We start from the raw sequence: 17,296 nt of genomic DNA, 5'->3' as shown, positions 1-17,296 counted from the left end.
AATTCATAACAAATTAATTACTATCACACTGATAAGCTATCACTAAATGGAAACAACAGACTGCTATTTGAAATCTTGCCATCATTATAACTAACTGCCCTGATTTTTCTTTTTTTTTTACAGAGTTCTCAAAGGTCAAAGAGTAACTGCGTTTTGTTACCCAAACACTTTTTAGAGAATGGTTTAAGTTGAACTGTAATTTTAAAAAAAAAAATATTTGTAAATAAGACTAGTTGCAATTTTAGAAAAAAATTACAAAAATTTCCAAACTTGTACTCCTGAACAAACAAACCAAGAATGCAAAGTGATTTTCTTTTAGTATTCCTTTAAAATATTCATAATGATGTTGTAACAGTGTATGTTATTGTTGATGCTCTTTGATTTCTCTTTGTCTGCATTTTGCTTTTTTTAACATGATTAAACCAATCTTAGACTTCAAATTATAAACCGATAGAGTGACAAAAATTTGCTAAGATATTTTAAAATATTGCAGTTTATATTGCTATTAAAACAAATTATTTTAATGATACATAGTAATATATATATATATATATATATATATATATATCATCAAAAAGAAAAGAAGAGGACACAAAATTTTTAAAAGCATTAACATTTATTATGTACAAAATGTAAGTTTCAATTTATGCATATATAACATCTTGCTCATTTTGGTCAATTAAAATTTTTTCAGGATATCTAATGAGTTTTTTCTCATGATAAATGTCTATGATTTTTCGAACTTTATTCTTCAAATTCAAAATATTATCTCCAGTTTTAGCAGAAATTGGAATAATAGAGTCAAATTTAACTAACGTACTTGGTTTGAGTTGATCTGGCAGGTCCTTAACCAGTTCTGAAAATAAAGTAATTTTTTTTTTACTTTGCATTATTTTTTAAATGGCTACTTATAAAGAAAATAAAGAATGGTATAGTCTTACTTTCAGAACATTGCATTTCCTCCTTTAATTCCTGGAACATTTTACCATCAGAATCCGTATCTGACTTATTTACAGCTAAAATAGCAGGTTTCAGAACTAATTCCTCATCATACAACTCTAACTCCTACAATTATATTTTTGTAATATAAGCAGTGGCTTGATTATTAACATTGTAATGTGCTTAAAATTTAGATGCTTTCACAACTGAAAAGGAAAACATGTTAGTTGAACACCATATTTGGATGATCTGAAAAATCAAAGATCAGCTAAAAAAATGTACATTGAAACGTCTTTCTCTATTCAATTATTTTTTCTATTAAAAACTAACTTATAAATGTTCAACAACATCCGTTCTTGTGTTTTCTTCAGCAGTGAAAATGAAAATTTTATTTAATATGTTTTTACCCTAAACTGTTCAGTTCTTTTTAAATAATAAAAAAGTAATAAATAAATAAAATAACTTAAAATATATTTGTTTATGATTGTATCAGGATATCTTAACTGAAATCATGGCTAATCTGAAATCATTAAACGCAACGTAAACGTTAATTTAGACCAGAATGAAATAAGATTGAATAATAACATAAATATGAGAAAAGAAGATGACATTACAGCCTTTTGAAATATTACATTCATAAAATGCAGTTGCAAAATGTATTGCAAAATGCAATTTCAGCAACTTTGAAATCCTATAGTCTCTTAGACATAACATAGCCTAATAATCTAAAATCGTTACTCAAAACACTATCATAAATATCTATAGATGCCATTTAACATTTTCCGTGATTTAAATAACGGAGTTTAAGCTAATGGTTTCCACTGTGACAATCTAGTAAGCGTAACTTCCAATCCAAAGTTTCCTGGTACGTGACAATGATAAAAATTTTCTATAATAACAATGACACATGCCTTTCAGCAAACATTTAATAAAGTACTGCAAGTCTTCAAATTTTTAGAAAGTATGCTACTAACCAAAAATGTTAGAGAATCACTGGTTTCAGCAATTATGTGAACATAAATAATATTTATCAGTTAATATTTATGGAACGATTCAATGACTTTCTTGAGTCATCATTATCAACTAACAATGACTAAGAAATACAGAATACTTGACCTGAATTGCAGTTTCAAAAAATTTTGAATGAAACATAAAAAATAATTGTGCAAAAATATAATTTTCAACCATTGTAGAAAATCTTAAAATATATATACCCATATTTATTTTAGAGGTAAACTGCTAGTACATAATAAATGGCTATGATTAAATTAGATCTTTGATTCCTAACAGAGGTTTTAAAATTACTCAGGTTTTTACACTAATATGCATATCGAAAAAAAAGAAGAAAAAAAAGCATTCTAACATCGCGACCTTTTTTTAAAATTTATTTCATTAAAAACACTCCAGAAGCGTCATGTTGTCAGCCAAAGGAATCCTGAAGAATAACGTTTAACAAATTCAAGACCAAAAATACATGATGGGGATAATGAGCATTGCCCACTAGTTATATTCCAGACTACTTAGAACCTGGTAGCTGAAGTAGGGTTTATTCTCAAAAACGACATGCACTATCTCATACAATATTTTTAATCAATTAAAAAACATTTTTTAATTCACATTTATTATTTTCTTTCTTTTTAAAGAAAAGAAAGAAAAAAAAGAAAGATTACGAAAGAATTCATCGACTTGAGATGCTTACACTAAAATAACCATATGGACATTACTTTATTATTTAGATAAGAAAAATTATTCGTCGAAAGTATGTGTATTATCTCATGCAATATTTTCAGTCAATTAAAAAAGCATTTCTTAATTCACTATAATTATTATTTTCTTTTTTCTATAAAAAATAAAAATAATAAAAAAATAAAAATAAATATAAAAAAAATTTAAAAAAAAACTAGTGCTTTTATTTTGCAAATCAACTGAAACTTCAACATTTAGGAGTTTAAGCCAATGGTATCCACTGTGACAATCTAGTAAGCGTAACTTCCAATCCAAAGTCTCATGGTACGTGACAATGATAAAAAAGTTTCTATAATAACAATGACACATGCCTTTCAGCAAACATTTAATATGTTTGCTGAAAGGATTCTTACATTCTAAATACAGAAACATTATTCAACTGTACTTACCCTGTTGAGAAGCATAACAGTTTCAAAAGGAGTTCGGTGTGAAGTCAAAGGATTTAATCTGAAACCTCCAATATCTACCACAAAAAGCAGTACTTTCGTCCTCACGCAGTGTTTTAGAAATTTGTGCCCCATTCCATAATTCATATGTGCACCCTCAATCAGTCCTGGTAGGTCTGCAGCACTTATCTAAACAATAAAATATTAAAAACTTTCATTGTAATTTTTTTACACAAATTTTGTTTCATTAAGTTCAACACCTTTCAATAAACTCCTATAAACACATGAAAGGTTCACTTTGAGATAGTAATAATAAATCACATTTTAAATACTCTGATATTAATGGAAAATATTGGTAGAAAATTTTTAACCAGTTTTAATTAACATCAGTTTTAAATAACATTTTAGTTAAGTTAACATTAGAAGTATTCATAATGAAGAAACCTATGATACCATACATGTGATGAGGATAAGGGATAAATGATAAAAATCATATTCTTTTGCTATGACTCCTTAAATTCAAAGTGATTGCTAAAACAAGAAACTATCCAATATACTTAATTAGAATTTTTATGTTAAATTTTTTAATGTTTACAATTTTTGATTTATCACTATCTTATAAGCACTTATACAATTAACTTCAATTTTACACATTTTTACTTCTTAATTATTTAAAAACAAATTCCCTTGCCTAAAAATGCTTTTTATTCCAAACACAAATTGATATATAATAGTACCTAACCACAGTTTCTGTAAAATAAGACCAATTTTCTACTAGATATTACAGAAAAAAATAAACAATTCTATGCTACATATCTTAAGTACAGTTTTATAAAGGAAAAATTCCTTACCGTTCTAAAATCATCAAAGTTTAGAATTCCAATATTTGGTGCAATAGTTGTGACTAAAAAAAAAATTATAAACAAAAATCACTTTTAGAACTTGAATGAATTTTAATAAATTTAAACTTTTTTTTATTGCTCATTTGAATAGTCAACAAATTTAATTATTCAAAATAACAGAAAATGCAACAGTGGAACAACAACAAACTAAAAAAAGAATATAATAATTTACTCAAAAACATAGTAGAGTAATTGATAATTTATGCTTATTTTAAAACAATTTTTTTTTCTATTATATCCCTAAATAAAATAATTTCCATTAAATTATACAAATGTTATATTATTCAAAGTGCTGACAAATACATAATCATAATTCATACCAATTGAAGATTTGTTTAAAAATTTAGAGTTTTGATTCAAAATGACTTATTGTTGTAGAGTTTTGACTCAGTAAGTAATTATCAGGGTGGCCACTCAAATCAGATTTCAAATTTCCCTGATTTTTCCAGGTTTTCCAGATAAAAATCTTAAAATTTCCAGGTTCTTGTTTCTTTTTTCTTATTAAGTGTAGGATGTGTACAAGAAAAGTGTCCATATTATAAAATATTTTATTCAAAATGTTATTTTGACAATTTGCCAAGATTTTTTATTTATTTTTCAAATGTTTTGGTACAAAATTTTGAATCAAAAATCATATATTGACCAACAAAAGAGTAAAATTAAATATTAATATATAGCTGGTTCTTAAAAAAACCATTCTTTAAAAATATGTTATAAAAGGTTAAAATGAAATAGAAAAAATTAGCATTAATGCAACAATTGTAACGATTTATCGACAAACATTGCTGTCAGTGATGGTAAAAAAATGTGTGATTGGTTGGCTTGCTGAAAAAAAATAATTCACAGATTTCCTTGAATGGGAGGAGAAAAAATTTCAGAAAAAGAGTGCAATATAAAATCTATTATCAAATTATAACCAACTAATTTTTGGAGAATTTTATAAAGTTAAAAATACAAAAACATTTTGTCAAAATAGAAAAAAAAATTACCACCAAAGCATCGGAACAAACTTGAGCCATAAATGGATTCAGCCCAAAGACAGTATTTAAAAATAGAAGCTAATATCCTAAATCTTTTTCCACCTACACCAGAATCTTTCCTAAATTGCACAGTCCCATAGCGGTCAAAGGTTTCTGCATTCGTTTAGCAACAGTAGGAGAATTTTATGTGGCATTCTAGTTTAACAGCTGTAATGGAGCAAATTTTGATGCAAGCAAAGTATAGCTAAATTGATGATATTTCAACTGTTTGGCGATACATTTCCGTTAAAAAAAGTGGATATAATGGATGAAATAATTTAAATTAAGAAAATTAGTAAATAATTTAAATTAGTGAAATTAAAAAAATTATCAAAGAAAAAATTTCCATCTTTTCTTTAAAATTCCCTGATTTTTCCAGGTTTTTATCCAAATTTCCCTGATATTTCCAGGTTTCTTCCAGTATAAAAAAATTCCCTGATAATTCCAGGTTTTCAAGGTTTTCCAGGTGGGTGGCCACCCTGAATTATGTAGTGCAAACAAAATAAATATAATCTAGAATAACTTTAATTGACTTACAAGGATAACTAGCAATTTTTGGGTGTGCATTTGACAAGGCAGATAGTAATGTTGATTTTCCAGCATTAGGATACCTAATATTGAAAGAAAAAAAAACATTTCCCAAGCAATTTAACAAATTTAATAAAATATTAAACAGTGTTTAAAAAATATTTTTATAAAAATTGCAAACAATTATTGCCTTTATCACAATATCAACATATTTTTAATGAACTATAATTAGGTAATAATAAAGTGTGGTAATGATTTTTTCATGTATACAAAAAAGAAAACTTGATAATTTATAAATCATTAGCAAGTATCAGTTAAAGTAGGAATCTTCAACATTTTGCACCAAAGGACTACAGCAATAAAATTGTGAAACTGTGGAGGGTAACACAAGTGCTAATACAGTCTATGCTCCTTAGTACAACCTTTTCATTATACTAACTGATACATAAAGTTCTCCTTGCTATTCCGTAGATACAATGTAAAACATACAAATTGAGCCTTTCATTCCAATTAAGCAACTGAAATCTTGTGCAATTTTTTTTTACTAAAACTTCAATTAACAGATTGCCAGCACAAAAGAAAATTCTTTTTAAAAAAAGAAAAAGAGTTAATTTATTTTGATTGTAAAAAATTGTCTGAAAATAAGTCGCTTCCGGTAAACGGATGCCTGGATATGAGACTGTACTATGATGCAATATTTTAATTTTACTTTCAAACTATTGCTTTTAATTGAATAAGAGATTTCAGCGGCCACTACTGGCTTGCGTTGAAGACCCTGAAATTAAAGCTTGGCAATTAAATTCTGGGAATATTAGGATTGTTAATGAGCATCTGTACTCTTGTTCTTAGTAATTTTTTGATAAAAATGAGCATTCGTTAGCACTTCACCAAAGAAATACTTCAGTACGTTTTTTTGGATTTTGCTATTATGGCCATTGATGATAAGCATATTAAATATGTCATAAAATAAATCCAAATATATTTACTCTTAAAATTTGCATACAATTTTTGAACTCAAGAATATTTAAAAATTTGAATTTTATTTCATATAGCTCAATAATTGTCATCCTATATTTGTATACAAGACATTTCAAGCAAAAATAAGTTACAAAACATTTTTCCAAATAATACAATTGCTGATAATTTATATGGAAAAAAGGCAAACTATTGCATTTCAATGTAGCCATTTTTAAATGTAGTCATTAAAAAAATAATTTTGTAATAAATTTTTTTAAGTTCACATAAAACAGTAAAGATATGAAATAGAAATAAAATAAACAATTTTGAAAGAAACTGAACAGACAATTAATCTTTTTAGATTTTCAATTTTTTTTCCTCGATATTGGCTAGCTATTGTACTTTATTATTTTAAAGGGTATTTCGACATTTATTATTTTTATTAACACACCAAGTTTCATCCTGTACAGAATTTCTCAAATCATATCCTCTCCTAGTTAATTATGTCATGGATTGCCTGAATACAACAAAATTGAAATTTTTTTAAATTCTTTAAATCCTCCATTAATTAATTTCAGTCATAGACAGATAGCTCTTAAAATAGAGTGTTTACTTAATGATTGGTCACTACAGTTGTTACCAACTTTGATAGAGAAATACAAACAAACAAGGATGAAATAGAATCCTTGCAAATTGGGATCCGTATGATGGCATAGATGATGCATTGAAATTTTTAAATTTATAGCTTTATGGCAATGTGTAAAAGTTTTAATTGTGTTATATTTATTGAAATACTCTTCAATTCTCTCTTATTCTAATTCTCTTATTTTAATTTTTTTCCTGAATGTAGTTTAAAGTATTGTTTCTGGAATTGCAGATAACATATTAAACAAAATTTTTAAAGCGTAAATTGATACAGAGTTACTCATATCTATTTTATTGTTTATAGCACATCATGGGTGCAAGTTGGAAAAAAGGCCAAGACTGAAAATTTTTTGACTGAAATACCTAACATACGCAATACCCCCTCGACATATGCAAACTGTCTAAGAAAGCTTTACCATAATACATCAAGTTTAAATACTGTACAAAAAATATTTATTCATCTGTCTTTTGATAAAATAACAACAGGACATAAGAAAGTAGACCAATAACGTAGACCTAAAAATACTTTTAAGGACAGAAAAAAAAAATTCCGGTTTCCGTCTTCGAGTCAGTCTTGTTTCCGTCTTACTTCCGTCCGCGGACATTTTCGAAAGACGGAAATTCGTTCTGTAGACGGAAGACTTGCACCCATGTAGCACATCAATATTTCACGATTAACAAACATCCAAATTTATTGCCAGTGTATAAGTCGACCTATTGATTTTCGTACATTTTTTTTCCTTCTGATTTTGAAAAGCCAACTATTACACCTGTACATGCGATACATTGAAATATAAAAGATGAAGAGATAAACTTACCCAACAAAACCTACATCCGCTAGAAGTTTTAGATCCAATGTCAAAGGCATGGCCTGTCCTTTTTGACCTAAAAATCCATTCTGAGGACCTCCCCCACACCCTCCTTTAGCAAGAAGTACTTTATCCCCAATCTTATTTATATCTCCTAAAAACAGATTAACAAATTTATTTAAGTTTGTTAAAATACTTATGATTAAAAAAAAAAAAAAGGCTATTATAACCAAGTACCATAAAATCTAAGTTCTGTTTTTCATTTTACAAGTTAAATTTCAGCTTGTCAAATCTGCTTTTTACCAGTATGAATAATAATTTAAATCAATAGTTGTTGTTCATTTAAATTCACACTAATTGTAATTAAGGAATAAATATATCATAAAAACTATAAAACAAACACAAGAAGTTTAAAAAATTTGCAATATAAAAGAAATATTTTCATATTTATATATTATAAAGAAATATACAATATTATGAGTAGATATAGAGAGGTTGGCAACTTTTTCAGTGAACTGACAATTATAAAAAAAAAAAATTGTAGGACAAATCAAAAACTACAATTTTGTAATTTCTAAAACTGATGATTCAATGAAAATATATTTATAGGAATATATTTATAGCTTTTTTTTTTTTTGTTCTAGATAAAAAAATAAAAAAAATAAATAAAGATGTAAAATATTCTCATAACAGCCCAGTGTTGACTGGGGGTTCCTGGAAGTTGTGGCTCAATAGTTTCAGGACTCAATAGACTAATGACATGGTTATGGCAATGTGGTCGGTCAAAATAGCGCACGAACTGTCATTACTTTCCTGACCAGCAGTTCATCAATCTGAAGCAAAGTGGGCGTCAAGCTGCCACTGGAAATAGAACTCAAGTCCTTTACAATTCGAGTTCTGTGCCTTAACAGTTATACTATCACAGCTCAAATTAATAAAAATAATCTTTAATTCCAATCTTGTTTTGTAACAAAAAAACTACTATTTCAAAATTCAGCAACGAAAGAAACGGAAGCAACGGAAGAAAAGCTTGGTTCAAATAAAAAAAGATACAAATAAAACTTTTTTAGTGCTGCTGAATTGTATGCCAAAAAATATGAAATAAAAATAAATGTTAAATAATTAAAATACTTAGACAGTGCACGAGCCTTTTCTGCAGGCTGGTAGCAAAATAAAATACAGTACAGAGCCCGTTATCCGGAAATCAAAAACCGGAACGAAATTCGATAAATTTTCCCGCCATTTTTAAAAAAAAAATAATAATTTTTCTCATAAGATTTTAGGATTTTTCTTTCTTTTTTGAAAGATGTTCACCTTACCATAATTTTGGAAATAATCATTAGTGTATTACTTCTTCGTTTTTTCTTCTTTTTAAGATTATTTCCAAAAAAAAATTATTTTAGTTGGGTTTAAGAATAAAAAAACGGCTTTTTGTAGCGATTCAGAAAACCGGAAAAATCAGTTATCCGGAATAGCGATGGTCCCGATCGTTCCGGATAATCGATTCCCTACTGTACCACAAACAGTTTTAGCTCCTCGATTACACGAGAAAAAGTAACAAAAAAGACATTAAAAAATTCTAAAAATAGAAAAGGAATTTCAAGAAAAAAATTATTAGCAATTTAGTTTTTTTCAAAAAGTACCTATAAAAACATTTCCATAGACTGAGACACCTGGTGGACACTTGACCATGGTATCGGTGCCTGGGCTGCCTAAAATTTGAAATCTCCTAAAAAAATAATGCATGTAAATAATGTGTTATGCGAACAACAAAGATAAAAGACAATTGACCTACGAAAAGTAAGTGATAATCAGCAAACAAAAATTTTAAAACTGTTCAATTTAAACTTCAGCCTTACTAAAACTTCAGCCTTACTACTTCAGCCTACACTAAAAGATACCTTTATCTTCTTTTAAATAATAAATACGAAAAATAAAATAAAAAATAATAAATAAAAAGAAATAAATAAAAATTTAAAATTATAAGTATTAAAAAACTTAAATTAAAAATATTTCAATTAATTATGAAAGCAAAGTTAGTCATGAATAAGTCTATAATTACAAGGCCTTCCTTTTAAATAAGGGAAAATAATTTAAGAAACATTCACTGATCTTCTTCGTCTTGGATAACAAAGGAAATTTGGACTCACTTTTAATTTTTCATACAGTTTGCAAGCTTTCCCACACCAGAAAACTTTAAGAATAAGCAAGCATAACTACAGAAATTTATAAAACCTGTTCAAGTGTACTGGCTTAATTCCACCATAAGCAACATTATTACATTATACCATAAATTGATAGCGGACTTTGTGGACCATTGTACCTTATTTTCGTTCAGCACAAGCTGCATTGTCTTGTATCAATGAGAAACTTATCATTTAGCACACTGCAAGTCCATATATTAGCTTTTAGATAAAGTAAAATGGGAGATGAAGAGAAATAAACAGTGGCAGACAGTAAATATATTCTCCATCTTGCTGTTAAACAGTAATTTTAAATCTCTGAAAAATATCTGAAATTATCTGTTTCCCTTTAGACAAATTAAAATATTTCAGAAGATTAACAGTTCATATATTTTTTAACCTAAACTTTCAAAAATAAATTAATAAGCAAAAATTAAAAATGAATAATGAAGTAAACACAGTATATAACATCTTATAATATATTTTGTATATTCATTTCTTCCATTCTTTTGTACATTCATTTCTTCTACATTCTTTAAAAAGTTTCTCTAAGCGTTTTTTAGAATCACACATTTATTAAAAAAAAAAGCTACTTCTTAGCTTTAAAAAAATTGACAATAGATAATGATAATGTGACAACACAGCTTTATCATTTCTTGGAGTAGAAAGAACCAATTATATTTTATTAATTTCAATTTATAATTTAAATTTTAATTCAATAATTTAAATTCGTTTTTTCTTTTCTTAAAAAATATACTATATTTTCGACAAATTAGATTAATCAAAATTTAGTATCAAGAATTTAAAACCATTAAAAAAAGGGAAAATATTCCTACACCATGGTGGCGGACATACACATTATTACGACAGACAGATAATTTTTCACTTTAGGTTCATATTATAAAAAATGCCTCAGAAAAAAATGTATAATTAATTCTGCATTATTTAATTGTGAGGTAACAAATAGATTCATTACACAATAGTATATCCACTTGACATTTGATGCAGAATTAAGTGGAATGAAAATAATTTTAGTAAAAGATGCATACTTGCTGTCACCACCAGGGCCTCCAATGAACTTTTTGGTAGGATTGTTCCTCTTTAATTTAGCTAAGGAATACGATTCACAGGCTTCAAGATACACATCACCACCTTTGCCTCCAACTCCACCATATTTTGGAAGACCATTACCTCCTCTACCACCACGTACAGAAATTCTTACACTATCAATAAATGTCTGTCTCTCTCTCTAAAATTAATTTAAATAGCACATTACTCATAAAAAAGTTTAGTTGCAATCAGCACATAGTTATAGTTGACTCTTGATAGAACAACCCCTACAGACCAAATGGAATTAATAACACTACATTGCATTGCAGAGGTTCCAAAAAAGGAAGTTATTTTGATTACTCTTGCTACTTTCCACTCAATATTTAGAAAATGAATTTTAGGGATATTTTTCTCGATTCTCAGTTGAAAAGTTATACTTAGAGGTTGAGCAGCTCCGAAAAGCAAGGCACATCAACCAGAGGTCTACTGAACCCCAAACCCTAAATCATGATCAATAGGAAAGCTTTATAGCTGAAACAAAGTTCAGCTCTAGTGGCAGAATTTTTTCAGGCTTTTTCAACTGCTATATACCTTTCTAATACTGATATCTTTCTACAAGATATTTAAAAATAACAAATATGCATGTTAAGTATTAATTTAAAGTAAAAGAAGCGTTAACTTCAAAAAAAATTAAAGAACATAAATAAATAAAAATTGAATCAAATAAAATAATTTTTTTAATTGAATATGTGATTTTTTTATTCTAATATTATGGGTAATATTCTCGCATTTTGTAAAAAGATAACACACGAATTATTTTCCTTTTTAGATAAGACACTAATTATTTCCATTTTTGCATTTTTTAATTTATCATCACATTAAAAAAATAAAATCGTAAAATCTGTAGCAGTAACTACCAAAAAAATAGATAGACCACAAAATCAAGCGAATCGGACTCTTCAAAAAGGGGTTAATAAATGCGTAATATCATTTCAAGATTTAGTTGTTGTGATAAATAATTTCGGATTTTAAAAGCTATGTGGAAATCAGTAGTAATAACTGCATGAAAAATTAGAATGAAAATTTCCACAGAAAATAAAACCAAATTTTTTCTTTCTTTTTTTCTTCATTATTCTCCAATGAGAATAGAAAAGTCACAAATATTTTTTTTTTCTTACTCCGATGCACGAGAAAAGCATCTATAATTCAGAAGAACAGATAAAATATCTCAAAATTTTCTGCAGAAAAGAAAGCAAAATTTTTTATTTCCCAAAGGAAAAATCTTTCTGCAAGAACTCAGTAACGTTCCGTGACAATGTCATCGAGTCGCCACGGGGAGTTCATCAAACATCTGACAAGGAATGTTCTGTAGTTCCCAGGCCCCAATACAATGTTGTCCCAATTTTTTACAATATTTGAGCAGAAAAGACTTCTCACACACAAAGAATATGTTGTGAAGTCTTTGTCCCCAGATGACAACCACAACAAAGAGGATCAGGTGCAATACCCATAATGTAGAGGTGTTTCCATAGGGCGTAGTAACCAGTGAGAAGACCTATGATCTTCCTCAAGCCAGTCCTGTTACACTTGAGAAGCTTTTTCTGACGCACACCAGGGCAGCAGTTACAATTTAACTCCTTGACTTGTCTCAGATCAACCAGTGCCATTTCTCATCAGCAATCTCGCCATAAAGCTTTAAAATAGAGGCTCTGAAGGATGTGGGAAATTTTCCAAAAGCTGGTTTGGAGCCACAAAAAAAATGCCCTTTTGGTTATATACCTTGGAAAATTAAAGAATACTGACTTAGGCGAGATTGTATGGGAGGTGGAGGTTTGAGATTTTAATGATGAATAGGACAGTTTTGCAGATCATAAAAATGAGGAGATTGCTTTGGAGGTAGAAATTTGACGTTGTGATGATATGTAATGATAGAGTTCTAATTTCTATGATGGGAGAAAAAGATTATTGGTGCTTTATTTTTCTAAATAACATTTTCTGTGGAAATTAAATTATTAATTTTTGGTTTTAGGATTAAATTTTGTGCGACTTTCTTTGGCATCAATGTAAGTGCTGTTAGGTTTGTAAACTGATTTAAGGTCAACATTGTATTACATTTAGTTTGAAAGTTGCTTGTGGGATTAACTAGGGCGACAATGATTAAAGGTTTATGACAAAATTTTTAGAAAAAATAGACGGGTAAGGTAACGTTTTGGCTGGTGAACTCATATAAAGCTTTTCTTAATAAATTACGATGAAAAAATTGCCAAAAAATGGGTGTGTGTTCACAACAAATCAATTTCATTAAATTCTTTTCCTACGTACACTAATAAATCCCTCATTAAACATATACACCATTAAAAAGCATGTATTGAATTCATAATGAGTAGAGATAACCATCGATTAACCAGGATTGGATTTTCCAGGACGATCGAAAAAAGGTGTAAATTGCGGGTGTTGAATTATGCGGGAAGACTACATTCTTCTTTTAAACTTCTCTTCTTATCATATTGGATTCATCCAGTCAATTTTGAGTCAGCCAACAAGTTTTGCTCATGCATTCAAATATTGGCAAGGGGACGGGAAAAGACAAGGCAAGATATGATTCAACATTTGTGGTAGTATCAGTGTTTTTTAGATTAAAATTTTTCCACATGCTTCCGATTCTGCATATAGTTAAAGTGCTGAATCACGAAAGAGTAATTTTAGGTATAAATCAAAAGCTGAAAAGAATTTTAAAAAAATTGGAAAATGGACAAATTATTAATATATAAAACTGAGATTGATGATCAAACTGAGCGAGACATAAAAAAATGAAGAAAAAACCACATTTACTAAAGCATAATATGGTCAAAAAGGAATTGAATAATGTTCTACTGTATAATAATTTTACATTTTCTGTCACTTTTTTGTCAAAATTTTTATAAATTGGGTTGTCAGGTATATTTATTTATTCCCGGTTAACACTCCTGGTCCATCCTGGTTAATCGAGAGTCTACTTTAGCATACTAAATTTTTAATCAAAAACTGCTCAGTATGAATAATTAAATCAATTCCTGAATAATATGATCTATAGATTTTTAAAATTCTGTGCATATTGAATCAATTTTCTGAAAGATGAATTTTTTTAAATATTAAATTTAATTCTTTAAATTTCAGACATTCTTTTAATACTTCTAAACATTTGTATCGGTAATTTTCAGTTTCCTCCATTTTGTTCAGTCTTCTGCAATTAACAGGTTTCTTCTGAACAAACTGCCAACTTTTTGCATTAGGTATTTTACAACTACATGAAACAGAATACACCAACTGTTTTTGTTAAATGTCCTATGCTCCATGGGCTAACAAACACTATGGTCATGGAGGCCAAAAAAACTTTTAACGCTTTTGTTATTCAAGTGCTTTATGTGGACAAGGGGAAAATATGAATTGAACTTTGGAAGCTATATTAGAATTAAAGATTTAAAAGAGAAATTATAGTAAAGAGAGGATATACTGTTCAATACTAAGCAAAGATAGATTAATTTTGAGCAATTTTAAAACTGATAATCATAGTAATTATCCCCCTATATGAAAGTTACATAAAATCTGCAAAAAATGTTGTATAAAAAAGTACTATAAACACAAAGCGACATAAAAGTAAATATTAAAAGACAAATGCTTTTCAAATCAGGGATATTTCCGTATCGTGATCTGTCTAGCCAACTACAATCGCCAAGATGCCAAATAGATTTTAATTTTAAATTTTTTTTTTTTTAAAAACATGTAGATGTTTGCACGGCGGTGTCTGCGAGTTATACCTTTCGAGTTGGTCCCTTCCTGTGATGTTTTTTTTTTTAATTTCCCGTGGGCCACTGCCCAGAAGTTTCCAAGACTTAGCGATAATTCAGCCACAGATCAGGATACGGAAATCTCCCTTAAAACCTCGATTAAAAAAAAGGGAAAAGGAAGAAAACTACAACACACACTGAATCTTACCAAAAAGATGTTTCCTAATCGTACCATTACGTAATGCAGTCACAACACAAATAATACTTTGTCATAAATATGTATTAAATTATTATTACACAACATTAGTTCTTAAAGAAGACCAGAATTTAAGATTTAAAAGAGAAACTAATTGTTTGTGCACTCCTTGGACATTATATTTAACGTCTTCAACTGTCTATTTTAGCCTCAGTTAGTACCTATTTTCGAGTAAAACAAAACTTATTTCTGCACAACTTTCATATAAGTTCCTAAAGAATACGTAAGTAAGTTTAAAGCTAATTTCCTAAATGTTCTATCATACTAACTGCGGTTACAAGTGTTGTTTGGTTGTTTACAAGCTCCATTGAATTTCTGAATGTATATTACGAAAGTAGATCTCTCTTAAAAAAATTGTGTGTGAAATATTCTTTCATTCTTCTTTTTATTTAATAAATATGTAGCAGAATTTTTTGTTTGTGATAATTATATTGATATTTAGAACTTCCCGATCGAACACATATGTTCGTCGTCGTTAATAAATGAGCCCTAAATTTTCAGATTGAATCGTACAAATAAGAAACATTTTAACTTATTGAAATCTCGAATCATCTAGTAATTTTGTGTAATTAATCATTTCTTAATTCGTTATTTTTTTAAAAGTTTGACAAAAACTAACAATTAATTTAAAATACCTAACTGTATTCTTATATTATTAAATTAACATGTTTTTTTTTTTTTTTTAAATTTGCAAGTTTAAGATCTATTTGGCATCTTGGCGAGACAGATCACGATACGGAAATATCCCCTTAGTATTGTTATATTAAGTATTATTTTTGACCTTTATCAAAGCTTTGATTGATAAATAAAGCAAAATTTAAAATTACTGAGAAGATTTCCATATGTGTAGCAGAATGATTACCATGTCTTGGCAGCAGCCTGGAAGAAAAAATAAAATCAGTTATAGCCACCCCTAGGCAATTCTCTACATGATTTTTTAATTTCCACCAAATAATAATTTTTTTTAATTAAAAATTCGAGATTTTTTAAACTTTAACACTTACATTTGTTGATGTTATCTAGCTGTGCTGCTGTTTAAAAATCTTGTTATGTATGTTGTAACAGGTTTCTCTTATTTATATTAAAATATGATTTTATTTTAGCTATTTAATGTATTTCATGTTGATCAACAAGTTTTTATGAGTGACTAAGATAAGTGTTTGAATGTGTCATCTTTTTACCTTTAATCATGCATTAATGCTTGTTAACAGCAAAGGAAAAAATGGAAAAGATATCAATGTTAAAAAAAATCATAATTGTTCTAACAATTAATTGACTTTTGAAATGTAACTAAGTCAGACTCATTCGTTTGCAACCCCTTTTAGCTACACTAAACAGGCTCTGCAAATTTCAAGAGCATTGATTTGCGGATTTCCGCAAATCAATAATTTATATTTCGACAAAATTTTATCAGAGTTATTCTAATACAAAATTTAATTTTTTTTTTACTTACACAAAATTTCCTTAACGAGACATTTATTTTAGACTTACCAACATCCTCTTTTTTTTCTTCCTAAGATCTTATCCACATTTCATGCAGTTTTATTAGAGAATAATGCAAATTCATATAAATTTTGAGAAAAACAAAATCCATAATAGCTTCAGCTAGAATTAAATAACTACAGAGACACACTCAAAAGTATAAAATTGATCATATTAAAAATAATTCCGAAATGGTAAACATTTAAATGAATTTTAATGAAAAAATGGTGTTTTTTCTCTTTTTTTAAAAAAAATTTAAATGTGTAGCAATTTTGTTACAAATTTGGATTTGTAACAAGAATTATTTAATCAATGAGGTATATTTGCCTCTTCCTTTTATTTGACTGCAATTAAATAAAATAAATTTTTAATATGATATTACGACATGGAAACTTCGAATCGCTCATTCTTTAATTGCCTTTCAACATGCTTGATCTTCTTTTTCAATTAGGGCAATTGATTTTCTCATGTTTTTTGAAACTCTGATATTACTATGACTTGCAAAATTTGAATTGCAATTTTGAATAATCATTTTTAGATGGGCTCGATTAAATCCATATGGTGTTTCAATTATTTTATCGACTATTATTGCTAAAAAAATTTCTTAATGTTTTTTTTTAAATCCCT

The 17,296-nt window shown here is 28.0% G+C and overlaps 2 protein-coding genes across 3 annotated transcripts in view; one reads left to right on the top strand and one right to left on the bottom strand.

The window, feature by feature from the left end:
* Nucleotides 1-597: 597 nt before the first annotated feature.
* LOC107442086 (GTP-binding protein 10) lies at nt 598-15,448 on the bottom strand. Its single transcript, XM_043041590.3, has 9 exons — nt 15,140-15,448; nt 11,164-11,363; nt 9,575-9,660; nt 7,941-8,085; nt 5,530-5,603; nt 3,923-3,975; nt 3,075-3,260; nt 942-1,065; nt 598-856 (listed from the first exon to the last, which is right to left on the bottom strand). The coding sequence occupies exons 1-9, from the start codon at nt 15,164-15,166 to the stop codon at nt 645-647; spliced, it is 1,107 nt and encodes a 368-aa protein (XP_042897524.2). The 5' UTR covers nt 15,167-15,448; the 3' UTR covers nt 598-644.
* LOC107442084 (uncharacterized) overlaps nt 15,439-17,296 on the top strand; it is a 33,304-nt gene continuing 31,446 nt past the window's right edge. Inside the window, exon 1 of one of the 2 annotated variants that reach the window (XM_016055553.4) lies at nt 15,439-15,543. The gene's annotated coding sequence lies outside the window, so the exon portion shown is untranslated. Of the gene's footprint in view, nt 15,753-17,296 lie in introns of both variants that reach the window. The other variant, XM_087160702.1, reaches the window with a different exon arrangement.

Source organism: Parasteatoda tepidariorum, chromosome 1 (assembly GCF_982258835.1).
Source record: "Parasteatoda tepidariorum strain Cologne lab strain chromosome 1, Ptep-v5.0, whole genome shotgun sequence".
In the NCBI taxonomy this organism is placed as follows: Eukaryota; Metazoa; Arthropoda; class Arachnida; order Araneae; family Theridiidae; genus Parasteatoda; species Parasteatoda tepidariorum.
This window is presented reverse-complemented; position numbering and strand designations above follow the sequence as displayed.

Bases quoted from the DNA above. Each gene is read 5' to 3' on its own strand.
- LOC107442086 (XM_043041590.3), bottom strand. From the start codon at position 15,166: ATGGTACGATTAGGAAACATCTTTTTG. The intron at 5,604-7,940 runs GTAAGTTTATCT...TTTCAATATTAG, and splicing joins GCGGATGTAGGTTTTGTTGG to GTATCCTAATGCTGGAAAAT. The intron at 857-941 runs GTAAGACTATAC...CTTTATTTTCAG, and splicing joins GGAAATGCAATGTTCTGAAA to AACTGGTTAAGGACCTGCCA.